Here is a 15040-nt window from a genome sequence, read left to right as displayed (position 1 = left end):
GAACTCACTTCAATCAGAGAACTCACGTCACTTACAGAACTTGTATCAATTAGAGAGCTTGAATCACTCAGTGATCTCTCAGAACTTGGATCGCTCAAATAATATAAACCACTTGAATCCACACCTCTAAACACATTTGCATCATTCAGATCTAACGTTTCAGTAGAACTTGTTTCTGAGTCCTGCAATATAAAATATTATGTCATGCAGGTGTAAAGTTTTCATGTATAGCTACCTTTTCTGTGTCATCTTCTTCACTTGTTTCCATAATAGTGGACAGCATTGAAATGGAAAACTTACCTGTAATCATCAAGCAATGTGAAGAGCTCATCACAGTCACGTCCTTCTCGCCATGATCAACTCCGATGGGATTTGATGACAAACTTTCCATTCCTCCTTTGGTGCTTATCTCTTCTCCAAATGTGTTGCTGGTTACTTCCAATTCGTCCCGCTCCTCCACCGTTCTGTGGGTGCTCCCTTCTACTACTTCCGGAATAAGGCTCCTTAGTAGTGTCTCGGCGACGCTCCACATCTCCCTCCTGGATCGGATGTGACTGTTGCATCCCGTACGCGTATTTTGTCCCATACGCGTATGGGATATCCCGTACGCGTATGGGCATTTTCCCTGTTCCATACGCGTATGGGCATCCCGTACGCGTATAGGGCCCCGTACGCGTACGGGACGATATAATTTAATTCTGAGGCGCTTAGCGTTGCTTGCATAGATTCAACTGGGTTTACAAATACGTAGCTTTTGCAGTTCAGTTTCATTAAATATACCTTTGTTTTGGCTGTACTACCTACTGGCATATACTATGTAGAAATTACATAGCTAGCACACTGCTGTCGCGCTTATTTGTAGCTAGCTAGCTAGCTATTTGTTTGCCTCATAGTACTTCGCCCACGTTTCTTCTCCATGCTATAAGCTGCTATGTGCTGCATGAATCATATATCTGGCCTTCACCATTCAAATCATGTGGAGCATGCATATGTTGATTAAATCGGATGAACTTCTTGAGTAGTCTAGCAACCTTTTGGGCTAGCTAGTCACGAGTCCCTTGAACAAATCAGGCATCATTCTGCCTGTCCAGTAAAATATTTACTTATTTATTTATTTGCAATGTACAAACTCAATTTGAGTATTAATTCTATAATCTATAATTACTAATTGTTCTTAATGGAGTAGCGATGGGCATGTCAGTCTGCCTGTCCAGTATAATAGATAAATAGCAAATAGTAAATTACTCTCCGAACCCTTTCCACGGAAATTTTATCATCCATCACGGCATTCAAGCGGGACTCGATACTCTCAGGTGATACTCTCAGGTCATAAACTATACTGCTAGCAAACACTATAGGATTGCATGCATCAGCACTTGTGGCGGCAAATAAGCTCAGTAAAGCGAGCAGCAAAGAGATCAAAAGAGAGGTGTTAAAATTATAGAGAGAGCATGTATCAGGCACTGATACAGAAATATATATTATCAAGAGTTCATAATATTATGAAGGGAGGTGGCTGGTCCAAGTTCAAGCTGAGAGAATAGAAGTGTAGAATCTACATAAAATATATAATCAACCCAGACTGCTTTTAATTCTGTATATAATATAACCTGTAACTTTAGTTTTGTAATTTAATTTTTTTCCTTGCCATGCCCACTGCTGTCCACTGTTGGTCAGACATGTGGTCGCATGTTGTCCGAGGACACATTCTCTTGTACACAATATAATATAATTTGTTTGTAATCAGTCATTCGTGTTTTCTCAACAATTATTAATGATGGTTTCTTCTTCTATACATAATATATACATGGACAAAATGAAAGTGAGTTTTAGTAGGACTCGAGCATGATCAATGTATCAGATAATGAGGGTGGTGATAGCTACTGACTATATCCATGGCTGGTGTACGACTTACAGTCTAGATAAACACATGATGAGTCACAGTGTACTCTTAGTACACTGTAGGCTAGCATACTGCACAGCATGCCCTGCTAGGAATAAAAGGGCATTCTTCCCAATTTTTGAATATCTACCTTCCTGAGATTAAAACTATAGAAGAAAATCTTTTAAGTCTAGGATTTGTTTAACTATTCTTACTACCAACTGCCTATGCTATATAGACTCACTTCTCCTCTACATGCTGTCAATGGTATGAAACTAGTATGTAAATGCATAGCCACAGTATTTTATTATTTTTTGGCAGGAAGTAAAGGCATGCCTATGCAATTCACAGGCCAAGCAAGGTGGGTGCCTAGCCACCCCATCCACTCCCTGGATCAGCCCCGGCCCTATGCATGTGTGGCAAAGGCCACATGGGTGAGTGGTTGCTAGGAGCATGTTCGATTGTTGACTGGATAGCCACTTCACTTCCTGCTTGGATGGCTCCTTGAGGTATTGTTGCTCAGCAGTTGCTATCGGTGATGCTACATATTACTTAATTGCCCCATGCAATGAAGTAATTTTCTCTAGTTATAATGTTGTTTATGACCCACACTGTTAAAAAGGATGTTCCCAGTACACCTTTCGGGGTGTCCCCCACATGTTCCAGAATAGCTAGCTATATACATTAGCTATACACTCCTGCATTTGTTGCACCTTTGCAATTTTAACTCTTCTAAGTGCTGATAGTTCAAATCAGGATTCAGGATACCAGCTGCTTTATCTATAAGTTAGTTTTGCATTAAGAATAAATATTATATTAAACTTGATATCATGCTATAGCTAGCTTTACTGTTTTATTCACATACAATAGACTGTGTACTACACCTTCATGCAAGTTCCAGTAAAACTATAAGTCATTTTTCTCTCCACGCCATGTCAACCCATTGAAGCTGTCGATAGCGAATTAAGCGCCTCTAAAATCATTTATCGTCTAGCCAATTCATTCAGTTACAGCATAGATAATATACCCCCCCTGGATATGAAACTAATAAGCGCCACCTGTCCCACCCTAGTTTCGCGCCCCTTCGTAAAATGGCAGCTGACGTCCCAGTGCATAATGTCAATTGGTACGCACAAACATGCTGCAGCAAAGATTTGGGTTTCATAACACACTTCATAATGTAAGGATTAAATGATAAAAATTCAAAGCTCAGGGTTGAATACACACTGAAAAAACGCGTACATAAACATCATTGTGTCGAACTTTAAAAAACCGGCTTTAAACGTTCAAACCTACTTCGTGACACGCAACTCCATACAGAAACACCATTTTACATGGCAGTAGTGCGGTACTATGAATGGTTAGGCTGAAAACGCGTACACAATTATATAGACCAAGAAGTAAACTCAGTAACCAATCTGTCAACCGAGGGTTCCGGTAGCGCATAATTCACTGAATGGCTTCTACTAATGAACCTCAACACTTAAAAGAGTTCACCACTGTAAACTAGCTCCTACTACCTGTCGCATTTTTAGAGACGCGAAACTAGGGTGGAACCACAAACATTCTATTGTACCCATGCGCGCACGTGATTAGTTTCATATCCAGGGGGAGTGTATTATCTATGGTTACAGCTAGATAACAGTGATTTTGTAGTGCAACAAAGCTATTTGGACAAGATCTAGGCGTGCATAGTAAGATGGAACCTATTTCAAAACATCGTCCCATACGCGTATGGGCATCCCATACGCGTATGGGCATCCCATACGCGTACAGGCACCCCGTACGAGTATACGCGTATGGGCAAAATACGCATGAGGGACACAACATGACGAAACGTTGATAGAAGAAACCTGACTATGCGCTGGGCAACAGCCAGTGTAGTATTAAGTCGCTTTACCAATACTCGTAACAGTCTGCGAACAAACGCTATGTCACTTGTACAGTAACTAAACAGACGCGTCTGTCACGTGTACTATATAGCGTTCGTGATACCATGGCAACAAGGAAGCTTGTGTAGATTAAAATTGAAAAAAGCTTAACAATCTATGCTAGTTATTTTACGTTACTATTATTATGAGTAAGACCTGACACTTCATGGACGCACGTTTCCTTGTTGCTATGGTATCACGAATGCTGTATAGTGCACGTGACAGACGCGTCTGTTTAGTTAAGGTAAGTGCGGGTAGTTCCGGACAGCGGCTAATTCCAGACACTTAAATCGTTCTCAACAATGGTAGAATCCCTGGGCCTATAATGTGGTATGCTAATGCAGTGTCCTATGGCCCACAAATGTTTACATGAAGATCATACTCTCGGCTAATTGCATACTAAAAATCATGAGAACCCATGCAGCACAGGCGGAGTGGCAGTCAATTTTTCAGCAGTTGCTCGGTTGAAATACAAAGAAAATATTCGCGAATTACATAAACTTCTTAAAATTTTTTTTTTTATTTTTTTTTTTATTTTAACTGCTTTTTAATGCAGGCAAGGCCTGCATTAATGGTCTGTGGGCAACTGGTGTCCACAGCCAGAAAAAGTATACGTACAACTTACAATTACAATTGAATGTATAAAATTACAATCAAATTAAGTTAGCTGGCTAAGGTTATTACATACATTTACATTTGGTATATAGTTGAACTATCCTATAATTTTAAAACTTACATGTGTATTTAATAATAAACTTACTTATATAGCTAAGTACTTATTTTAAGAGAGAGCAAGAAGAAGAAGAAAAAAAAAAAGATTAATTACTGCTGAAGTTTGGTGGGCGAGGAGACTTGGAGCAGGTACTACAAGGGCAAACAAAGATACGCACTGTTGCTTTCTCCCAAAGGGTATGAACTTTCTACTTTATTTATAAGCTGCAGATGAGTGGCACTTTAGTCTCCATACTTCAAAGAGGATTGGTATAACCTGTGGAAGGCGCTATTTGTTGTTCGAAGCGAGGTTCGAAGTGTCCGGAATTAGCCGCATGTTGCATTTTTACACGCTGTTAAATTTTGGCTCATAACTCCTCAGCAGTGGCGTAATTAGAATTGTACGGACACCAGGACCCAGTGCAATAAGGTGAAGTTGTATTCACTAGTAAAGCTATTACCAGCGGCGGAGGAAGTAGTTGATATGAGGGGGGGGCTGGGCTGGGCTGACCCAGACTTATTTCTATAGTTTGGTAAGGTGAGACCAAAAAAAAAAAAAAGGTCACAACCAACTGACAAGAGCTTTCCACCTCACCAGCTACCATTTCTAGCTGATAAACAACATAAAAATCCTTACATAGCTCGCTACACACTGACTACTTCATTAGAGTGACTGCTCTATTAGAGTATCTCGATCTTTATCACGGTTTTCAGCCCCACTCCAAGAAAGATAATTTCGGTGTGATATCATTCTGAGGGGGGGCTAAGCCCCCCTCAGCAGACCGAGGGGGGGCTTTAGCCCCCTAGCCCCCCCCCCCTTTCCGCCGCCTATGGCTATTACAGTAATGGAATTATCGAAACGATAATTATTTCTAGAGGCGCTTAGCGCTTATACAGATAACCTGGTGGTTTGAAATGATTATTATCTATGATTTTACTATATTGCTGTTTTGCAGCCAAAATTGTTTGTTGTCAACGACTATTCGGTGAAATAGTCTTTTTCTACTATTCTATTGCTAATTCCGTGGGCGTGACTTGATTGCTGACCGTGACACCCAGGCCTAGGCCAGGGGTTTAGTTACGCCACTGCTCCTCAGCAGTTGATTGTATCGAAACGAAATTTGTACTGCAGATGCACCATGAGATAGGCTTTTGAACGATTCCTAGAGTTCGTCTTAACTCGTTGTGAGTGCAGTGTTAGAGCGATTTTACTAAGGAGTGTCCGGAATTACCTTACTGTACAAGTGATAAGTTATGGCGTTAGTTCGCAGACTGTTACGAATATTGCTAAAGCAACTTAATATTACACTGGCTGTTTCCCAGCGCATAGTCAGGTTTCTTCTATCAACGTTCCGTAACATCGGATCTAGTCTCGTGCTTTTTATCTCCGCCCCCACACAAAAAGAAAAAAGTGGTCTGGGCACGAGACTACATCGGATCCAGGAGAGAGGTTGTCGCCGAGACCAGAGATAATAGAAGCCCTCTATTATCTCTGTCGAGACACTGCTAAGGAGCCTCACATGCCTCGCCTGAAGCACGAGGGAAAACTCACAGAACAGTGGAGGAGGACGAATTGGAAGCCAGATTTCGAGAAGAAATACCCAGCGAAGAAGCAGTATCGAGTTTGCAAGAGACTAGTTTGTCATCAACATTCTTTTTTTCCAAGAACAATCAAAGATTGGAACAGCTTGCCAGTATCTGTCATAGAATCAGAAAACATAGATACATTTACTAATTACTTATTGTCTATCTAATTTTTCCCGGGCTAGATGGTCTGCCCTTGCCACCACCCCCAGCACCAGTTGGCATGTGCTGGACAACTGTTAGAGGATAAAACAGATTGGACTCAGTAGTCCCTGTGCCCATTAAAGCGGCCCATCTCTGAAGAGACATCAGCTGATCGAAGTGAGATGGACCTGCTACCATGAATGCACACTGTCGCAGAGCGCAACAGTGAAAAAGACTGTGCACCTCATCCAGGCCAGAGTACGGCTATATGTAGTTGAACTTCGGCAGGACAGTAGGTCAGCCAGACGTCTATAGAAAACTACTGCCTCTTTTCCCATACCCCCAGTAGTAGTAAAAACAAGGGGGGTAAAAGAAGCCTGCTCTACCTTTCTAATGCGGTCTCCATATTCTCGCTTCTGTAGTTCGTGGTGCCGATACAGTGATGGGATACTGGATTGGCAGTAATTCCGTGCGTTAGGGTGAAAGACCCTTACATCAAAAAAGGCACTTTGTCGCTGCCCCCAGAATCCCCTAGCATGAATATCAGCCCTAGCTTCATCCTGTCAGTTTGCAGACCTTGGCTCAATACTTTCCCCAGTAAGTGGTTGTAGAGGAGGTTCAATGGCCACATCATAACAAACCTTAGAAAGCCATTCAGTAGTGATATTTCGAGGATCATTGTGGTGAATGAAAGTGAGACCACCATGTTTGCATATCATTGCATGGTCTGGGGAAAACATGGCCCCACAAACACAATGACTTGGTATATTCTCAAGCTTCCAGTCGTATCTCAAATGCAGGGCATCCCAAAATTCTTTTTTAGACAGATGGAATCCCTGCTCAGCTAAAGGTAGTGCTGTTAACCAGGAAGAAGCACCTGGTTCACTGTTCAAATCCGTCACCCGCTGGAATTGGGCAGAAATATCAGATCGGATCTCTGATGCTCATACCTTGGAAGCACAGCGACGATCTTGATGAACCTGAGCCTTTATGAAGTGGACATCAGGTAATGGTGCTTGTACAGCCTGGCCAAGGATAAGAGATTGAAGAGAAGCTGTAATCTTGGTAGATGCAGTAAACTGGGAACCTGCTATGTGTATAGGGGTTTACTATGCCAAGGCCACCCAGACGACAGGGTAAAGGAAGAACTTCCCGCTCCAGAGCAGAACAGGCACTGTGGCCAGTCAATGAAGGAATGAACTTTAAACGAATGGCATCTTCAAGTGGTTGGAACAGGGGGCCAACATCAGGAATGGTTCTCATGATATACACCCACCTACCTATCACCCCATGTGCGAAAGCACAATAGGCTGCATGTGGGCGATTTGCAGCAATACTAAACACTTCAGCAGTCCAAGTACAAACCTTCTTAGATACATATTCCTCTGCAAAGTCATGAGAACCCAGTGCAGCACCAAGATGGCGCTGGCCTTGATCGGTAATCTGAACATTGGTACCACCAAATATGGAATTTGCAACAGGTAATAGATGAGGCTTCACAATCAATACAGTTTTCAAAGTATTTGGAAAATATCCATAGTCTGGCCCCAAGGAGGACAGTAGCTGCCACCAAGACATCAAGGCTTGTAATGTTCCAACTGCAGTGGCATCATCTGCAAACTACACCTGCTTAGCTTCAGGAACCGCTGTACGGAGCTGTCGAATCAAAGGAACTACAGCCAGGGCATACATCGCCATGGCAAGGGGGTCACCTTGAGTCGTTCCCTCGCATGATGGTATTTCACCTTCACCAACAACAAAGAGATGAACAGGTTCAGCATAAGTGTTATTAAGGATGGTAGAAAGTGCTGGACATAGAATGGAAATGTTGTGGAGGGCAGCCTGGCGGTTCACACAGTTAAAAGCGTTAGTGGCATCCACCAACAGAGCAGCTTCACAATCACTGTCATCAAACATAGCCCTCATGGCATGGACTGCAGCTTCAGAGCCAGCAGACTGCCCTGCACAAGTTTGCAATGGACCAGCAGCCAACGCAATATCATCTCCAATAGCATAAAGAATGGACTTAGCAATAATCCTACGTGGCACATCTCCTATACCAATAGGATGCACTCCAGGTCGTTTATCAAGTGGTATAGCTACAAAAGGCATCAGAATTGCAGATTCAACAACAGATGTAGAAAGGTAGCGACCAACAGAGGCAAGAGCATCACACAACTCAACAGATGCCTCTCCAAATGAAGTACACATGCGCCTCCTGGTATAAGCATCAACACCAGATAGACCAGCTGCACCATGGGTGTTAAGGGAGGCTCGCTTGATAAGATCACTGGTTAAACAGTCAAAATTGATTGTCTATCTAATGGTTTGCTGTATATCCTATGTGCATGTGTGATTTCTTTGGGGTGTTGATCGCCCCCTGGGCACATCGGCAATTGCCATCTGCCCAGTAACAATAAATAAATAAATCAAATCCCATTAGAGTTGAAACCACGGTTGAGACTGATGACGAGAAGGAGAAAGAAATGCCGACCATGATGAACTCCTTTTCTCATTGTCTGATGAGTACAGGTAAGTGTTCCATTTCAGTGCTAGCTATCCACTATCATAAAAGAATACAATGCAGAAAGGTCCGTGGAAACTTTACATGTGCATGTCATAATATTGCAGGAACCAAGTTCTACTGAAGCTTCGGACCTGAGTGCTTTTAGTGATGTGAGTGATTTTGATTCAAGTGAATTATAGTGTTCGTGTGATCTAAGTTCTCGGATTGATGTGAGACCTGAGTGTGATTTAAACTCTCTAAGCTATACATATGAAGAAGTTTACTACATGGCACTGACATAATTTGGTTTAATCACATAATTTTTGCAAACTAACCTGCAGAACTAATTCACAGTGCTTTTGTTTCATCATAACACTAATGTAGTGGAGGTTAATGGTTGTCAAGACGTCGAAATAGCTCAGAGCGTTCCCTTCCAAATATCCTCCATTCAATTTGCCATAGAACAAGTTGATGTTGTGCTACTTCTAAAAACCAGGTGCCATGCAGCTAGCTAACTCATCTGGAATAACCATAGACAGTATATACTACTATGAATTAACCAACTATGTATTACTACTTTACAATAGGGTAGTTTGGGTTGTGCAATCATAGATAATATACGTAATAATATATGGTGCAATAATATAATTAGCTATTTTTCGTAATTCATGAAATATTCGTAATACGTTGCTATGCACTGCTAAGGAAGCGTTTGTTAAATAAACCGCTTTTACCAACATATTACGCACAAAGCTATCTTCTAAACTGTTTTATAGTGTGACTAACGTGTTTTTTCCCACAAATTCTCTCGACAAAGCCTCAAAGCTGCTCTTCATTTTCGTTCGCGTACGTAAGGGATACGCCCCCTTTCAACTCGAAGCGATAGGCTATTCCTGGCAGTGTACGAGGCCTGCACCGTTGTTTTTCAGTTGCTAAATGCCTGAAAACCTCAAGGGGAAGGTAGTCTGAGGAAAATCACCACACCCGTATTTCAGTCCGCAGAAAAGAAACCACCTCAGAGCAAAGTTCACCTGTGCAGAAGTTTAATACAGACTTCATTTCACTTTTACTTCTTACGTAAAAGCTGCTTTTATCGTTATAAACGATTTTGCTCACGTGGGTGCGTACGGACAAACATAGGTAGATAGGTACACACACACACACTTTTACGAAAACAATTTCAGTAAACCAGGCGCACGTCCACAGCCGGCCTTCGGCCGGCTGTGGGCGTGCGCCTGGTTAAAAAAAAAATGCAAGTGATTTTCAGCCTTAAAATGATGCGTTTAAATTTCCACTTATTAAGTTCCTTCTGCTATAGTATAGCTCATCTTAATCGCTATTCACTGCTCTTTCCAAATCTGGTTCGGAATCTGAGGTGTCTATCACATGTCGTGGGTTATTACGCCTTTTATGCATGCCCCCGAAACGCGCCAATTTTTTTTTTTTGGGCCCACTTCTGACTTAAAAACTTTTTCTCATTTGGTGAACTTACCGTTTTTGTTTGTTTTACGTAAAGTCACATTACTCAGGGGGTTGGTGAATCTCGGGGACAAAACCCTTGAATCAACCCAGCTGGCATGGGTTCCTGGGGGTTCTCCTTCTCAAGTGATGTAGCGAAGTCAAGGGGCGAATTATACAGGCAGCTAGTTTTACTAGGTGAAGATTTCCTTTGCCATCTCACAACACACGAGATGACTGAAACAGATTCGCCATGGGCTCACCGCTGAACTTGCTGGGAGTGGAGGAAATGAAGGCTATAAGAACATGAAATAGTGAACACCGAATATATCCGGCTATATGGTATGATAGTGTAAACTGCAATTGTTGGTTAGTTGGATTTCCTGAGACTACACGAGTAGCTATCTTCATTTGATATGTCAGTCATTCAGTACGTGTCCAGTTCAGTCGAGGACTCGAGGGTTCAGTTTGGTGACCCCACAAAAAGCACAGCTAAGTTTGCATCATTTACTCAGGTGAACTGGCAGGGAAGCACTCCTTTTTGTGGGCCCACTTCTGAGTTAGAAAATTTTTACATTTTGTGAATTTACCGTTAAATTTTGTTTGTTTTATGGAAGTCACATTGTTCAGGCATAGATTATATATTCTCCACCTAGGGAATATATAATCTATGGCTTGCCATTTTCTAATCCTTTTAGTGTGCACATGCAGTACTAGTTTCAGTAGTAGGTGTTCTAGAAGCAGTTCCGTTGGGAGCTATAACATAATTATACCATTATTCCATTGTAATCCGATACTATAGTGCTGCTGTGGTGAAGCTTTATGTTTACTAAAGGAGATTGGTCATGCATCATAGCCCTGGGCATGTCTATGCTTGTATTACTGTATGTTAGAGTGGTGCTGCTAATCACGTATTTGAATAATTGTTATGTGGTTGGCATATTTGATGACACAATGTGTGTTAATATTGCTCATTGTTTCAAATTGTCACAGGGATTCACTGATATAGAGCAGATTACTCAGGAGACACTGGAACTGAAGGCAAAGACCTGCTTCAAGGTAGGCATCCTGATGACACAGCTGAAAGAGGAGCTAAGGAACGAGACAGGTATCACCAAATAGCTGAGCTTAACCTTGCAGTGTAAGGGGGTGGGGTTAGACTGATGATAGTCATGCGAGACAGAGATAGTATTTAGTGGTTTTCTACAATGTTGCAAAACAACTTGCTAATCTCAAAAACATTGTTGCTCCCAGAGCATCCTGCTACCGATAACCCTAATGTGTAAATAGTCATTAGGGGGGGAGTAGTAAAGCTGTTACTAGTTGGTGGAACATTTCTTGAGACTTGTAGCGGTGTGAAGTTGTTTTTGTTGTTGTCGTTGTACAGGGGAATGTGTCACTGAAGGAACAAGAAGAAGTAGCAAGTTAGTAAGTGAAGAAGCCAGTGAGTATAATCTGTTATTGTGACTTAACTTGGTTGGTCTCACTACAGTGTAGTGTATGGCAAACGGACATTGATTTTGGGTCAAAATTTGTGGACTTTTTAAGTGGGTGGTTACGTTATGCAAGTCACACTTTGTTTACCACAAGGCTACACTGTATGTGAGGAGGGAGAGGTGCACAAACAACAGACAGCAGTGAAAGTGGTCATCACACAAGGGGACACAGATAAGAAGGTGTGTACTCTGTTGTCATGTGACATCACATGAGCTTATATGACATCATCACAGGAGCTAGAAGACAAGATCCATCTGCTACAATAACTGGAAGAAGCTCAAAAGAAAATGGTAATTAGCATTGACGTCTTTAAACTTCGAGCTATTCTGATTGGTTGTTAGGAAGTGAGAGCTAGTCAGGTACAACAGATGATGACTTGAATTAGACAACAAAAAGAGGTGCGTGATCTTATCATTTCTGTGTGATACAGTGGAGCTTCTCTTCCTTTGTGCTGGTGTAAACTATAAAGTATAATTAGTCTCACGCATATCTTGTATAGAGGGGTTCTGCTGTAGTGTTTTGGATGTTGTGTGGCTGTAATATAATGAGTGAACCCACTATGACAATTACGGTCATGTCACTAGGCCAAGAGTTGTAAGACCACTTCAATATAGTGACCTTGTCAAGTATATAGGTCCCAAACACAACTGAGATGTACTTCATGACCCCATTTATAACACCACCTCAATATACAGTCCGTGTCAAGTAATAGGTCCCAATTGGTGTCTAACTTGGTCCGTTGTTGGGACATGAAAACTCATGTACTGTATTGATGACCACTCCTATGATATGTTTATTGTGGCAGCAGTTGGTTTGTTAGTAGTGCTATTTGGGAAGGCTATGATAAAAAGAATTTTTTTGTGGGTGTTTTCAACTATACTATAAGCTAACAAAGCCATTGTCTAGCAAATCATTTTGTGCAGCATATCAATACTGTTGCAACTGCTGTGACAAATCGCATGGTACAAAATAAAGGTGATATGTGGGAACCGTTACTTGTGTATTATCTTGTGAGGTCATGTGATCTTGTCACAGGTGTTGACTGTGGTATTTCATAATGAGATGAATTGTATGGCACTATCACCATGATGACAACTTCAGAGATACTGGTATGATAAGTTGTGTGATTTTTTCACACAATCATTTGTGCCACTCCGTTGTTAGGCAAGGCTAACATTACTGTGGACACCTCAACTAGTCCAACACGAAATGTAGCTACCCTGATTTATGTGACATGTTGCCATAGTGATAGCTGTTACAACACAAGGTTTGCATGACAACAGCATACTACTGTATCACATTTCCGCCATCGTAACAGGCCTACCAAATTATCATAATTGAAGCCTTACTAGAGAGCCCAGTGGGAGTGGTGGCACCGACCATAAAGGTGGGTGTGGTGATGTGTTGTTACCATCTTGGTGTGTGTTGTGAGGGCCATGTACTTCTCCAGCCTCAGAATGGCTGTGTTGTCAAGGGGATAAGTGAAGCGTTTATTGACTATAACGAAGTGTCCACCCACATGATCAAAGCTGCTGCAGAACAGGTGAGCACCAACCTAACCACATTCACACAACTATTATTGTTGCCATGGTTACACAAAAGAGCATCATCACAAACTATAATTGTGATGTTACCGTCTTAAAGAGTTCTACTTCATCAGTGAAGAAAACTAATGACACCATGGCAACCAGTGGCATGTACAAGTGAGCACATGCTACAGTATGTAACCAGTCATGTCCATTTAACTGTCTGTCATCACAGGACTAATCTTGACTACTGACATTCAAGAAACACACTTCACAAGTCTTAGTTATATACATATACTATCTATGAGAACACTCACCAGATAAGATCCTCAAGTGGATAGTAAGAGTATTTGTAATAATACATCATCATCAATACCTGTATAGGCATCATCAGAAAGTACTGGTTCCAGTACAAAAAGATTGCTGTTGTGTATTTTTGCTTATTTGCAAAAAGTACATCGTCTGACTGTGGGGTATGTTCTTGTAATGCAACTGTGTAGCGTTCATTTGACAATGTTCATTAAGTGTGATAACATACAACATGTATGTGGCATTTACATATACATATCTAGTATGACATAACTGTACCTGTTCTCATCACACCTAGTTGTCACTGCTAATGTGTGCATGCCATTGCTATAGAGCAGGGTTTTACAGGGGGGTGGGGTTTCACAAAATTTAATTTCACAGATTGGCAGTTATCCATGCAAATTTCCCCATTCAACATTTGCAGTTTACTCACAGTGGCATTATATATATTCCTGTTTATGTGATGTCAACAATTGATTGAACTATCACACTGTCACTTTATAATGAATCCGAAGAACAAATCGTTAGAGGAAGGGCCTATATATATATATTATACTACCATATCAGATTGGTTTGTTAATCGGCTTGACAATGATGATTAATGGTGCACCCTCCTTGCTATCTAAGCCAAAATTTTCTATTTACTGTCACTTGTTTCCAACAGAGAATTGAAGTTCCCAGCTATGAAATTCTGTTACAGACTGGTGGATTAATGAACTTAAGGTGACTGATATGTTTATAAGGATGATGATGGACGGATAGTGAACCTTTATGTATCTTGTACAGGACGGATTATTTAATCCCAATGATGACATGCACAAGTGATCCATGTGCTTGTGTTGCATGTTTTGTTATACTTACAAGGATGACATTTCTTACAATATAATATTATGTATTGTACACTGACTCAAATTTAAATATTGTGTTAAATAATGATCTGAGGTGTTTCTTGAATGCCAGTAGACTCGGTATAGGTTTGTCCTGTGATGGACGGAAAGACAGACAGATAAATGGACATGACTGGTTACATACTGTAGCACGTGCTCACTTGTACATGCCACTGGTTGCCATGGTGTCATTAATTTTCTTCACTGATGAAGTAGAACTCTTTAAGACGGTAACATCACAATTGTAGTTTGTGATGATGCTCTTTTGTGTAACCATGGCAACAATAATAGTTGTGTGAATGTGGTTAGGTTGGTGCTCACCTGTTCTGCAGCAGCTTTGATCATGTGGGTGGACGCTTTGTTATAGTCAATAAGCGCTTCACTTATCCCCTTGACAACACAGCCATTCTGAGGCTGGAGAAGTACATGGCCCTCACAACACACACCAAGATGGTAACAACACATCACCACACCCACCTTTATGGTCCGTGCCACCACTCCCACTGGGCTCTCTAGTAAGGCTTCAATTATGATAATTTGGTAGGCCTGTTACGATGGCGGAAATGTGATACAGTAGTATGCTGTTGTCATGCAAACCTTGTGTT

At 41.4% G+C, this 15040-nt stretch overlaps 1 protein-coding gene and 1 long non-coding RNA gene across 11 annotated transcripts; one reads left to right on the top strand and one right to left on the bottom strand.

Annotated features, from left to right (window-relative positions):
- The first annotated feature begins 10256 nt into the window (after positions 1-10256).
- Positions 10257-14502, top strand: LOC136242740 (uncharacterized). Of its 10 annotated transcripts, XM_066034196.1 has the most exons (15): positions 10604-10731; positions 11210-11324; positions 11604-11660; positions 11807-11892; positions 11947-12003; positions 12055-12111; positions 12749-12822; positions 12878-12980; positions 13032-13100; positions 13164-13256; positions 13316-13416; positions 13475-13579; positions 13624-13712; positions 14213-14271; positions 14335-14502. In XM_066034196.1, exons 1-5 carry the CDS (start codon positions 10633-10635, stop codon positions 11977-11979), a joined length of 390 nt encoding a protein of 129 aa, XP_065890268.1. In that variant the 5' UTR covers positions 10604-10632; the 3' UTR covers positions 11980-12003; positions 12055-12111; positions 12749-12822; positions 12878-12980; positions 13032-13100; positions 13164-13256; positions 13316-13416; positions 13475-13579; positions 13624-13712; positions 14213-14271; positions 14335-14502. The 10 variants fall into 10 exon arrangements, 4 of the variants coding, with proteins under 4 accessions (XP_065890270.1, XP_065890268.1, XP_065890269.1 ...); XR_010694632.1 differs by lacking the exon at positions 10604-10731 and adding an exon at positions 10257-10558 and having other exon boundaries at positions 11210-11275; positions 14213-14502; XR_010694634.1 differs by lacking the exon at positions 10604-10731 and adding an exon at positions 10258-10558 and having other exon boundaries at positions 11210-11275; positions 11604-11644; positions 14213-14502.
- LOC136242742 (uncharacterized) lies at positions 14349-14984 on the bottom strand. Its single transcript, XR_010694635.1, has 4 exons — positions 14913-14984; positions 14757-14849; positions 14597-14697; positions 14349-14529 (listed from the first exon to the last, which is right to left on the bottom strand). It is a non-coding gene; the product is annotated as an uncharacterized lncRNA (long non-coding RNA).
- Between the last annotated feature and the right edge of the window lie 56 nt (positions 14985-15040).

This window comes from Dysidea avara, chromosome 13, assembly GCF_963678975.1.
Source record: "Dysidea avara chromosome 13, odDysAvar1.4, whole genome shotgun sequence".
Classification (NCBI taxonomy): Eukaryota; Metazoa; Porifera; class Demospongiae; order Dictyoceratida; family Dysideidae; genus Dysidea; species Dysidea avara.
Note: the sequence above shows the minus strand (reverse complement) of the source record. Positions and strands in the feature narration are given on the sequence as shown.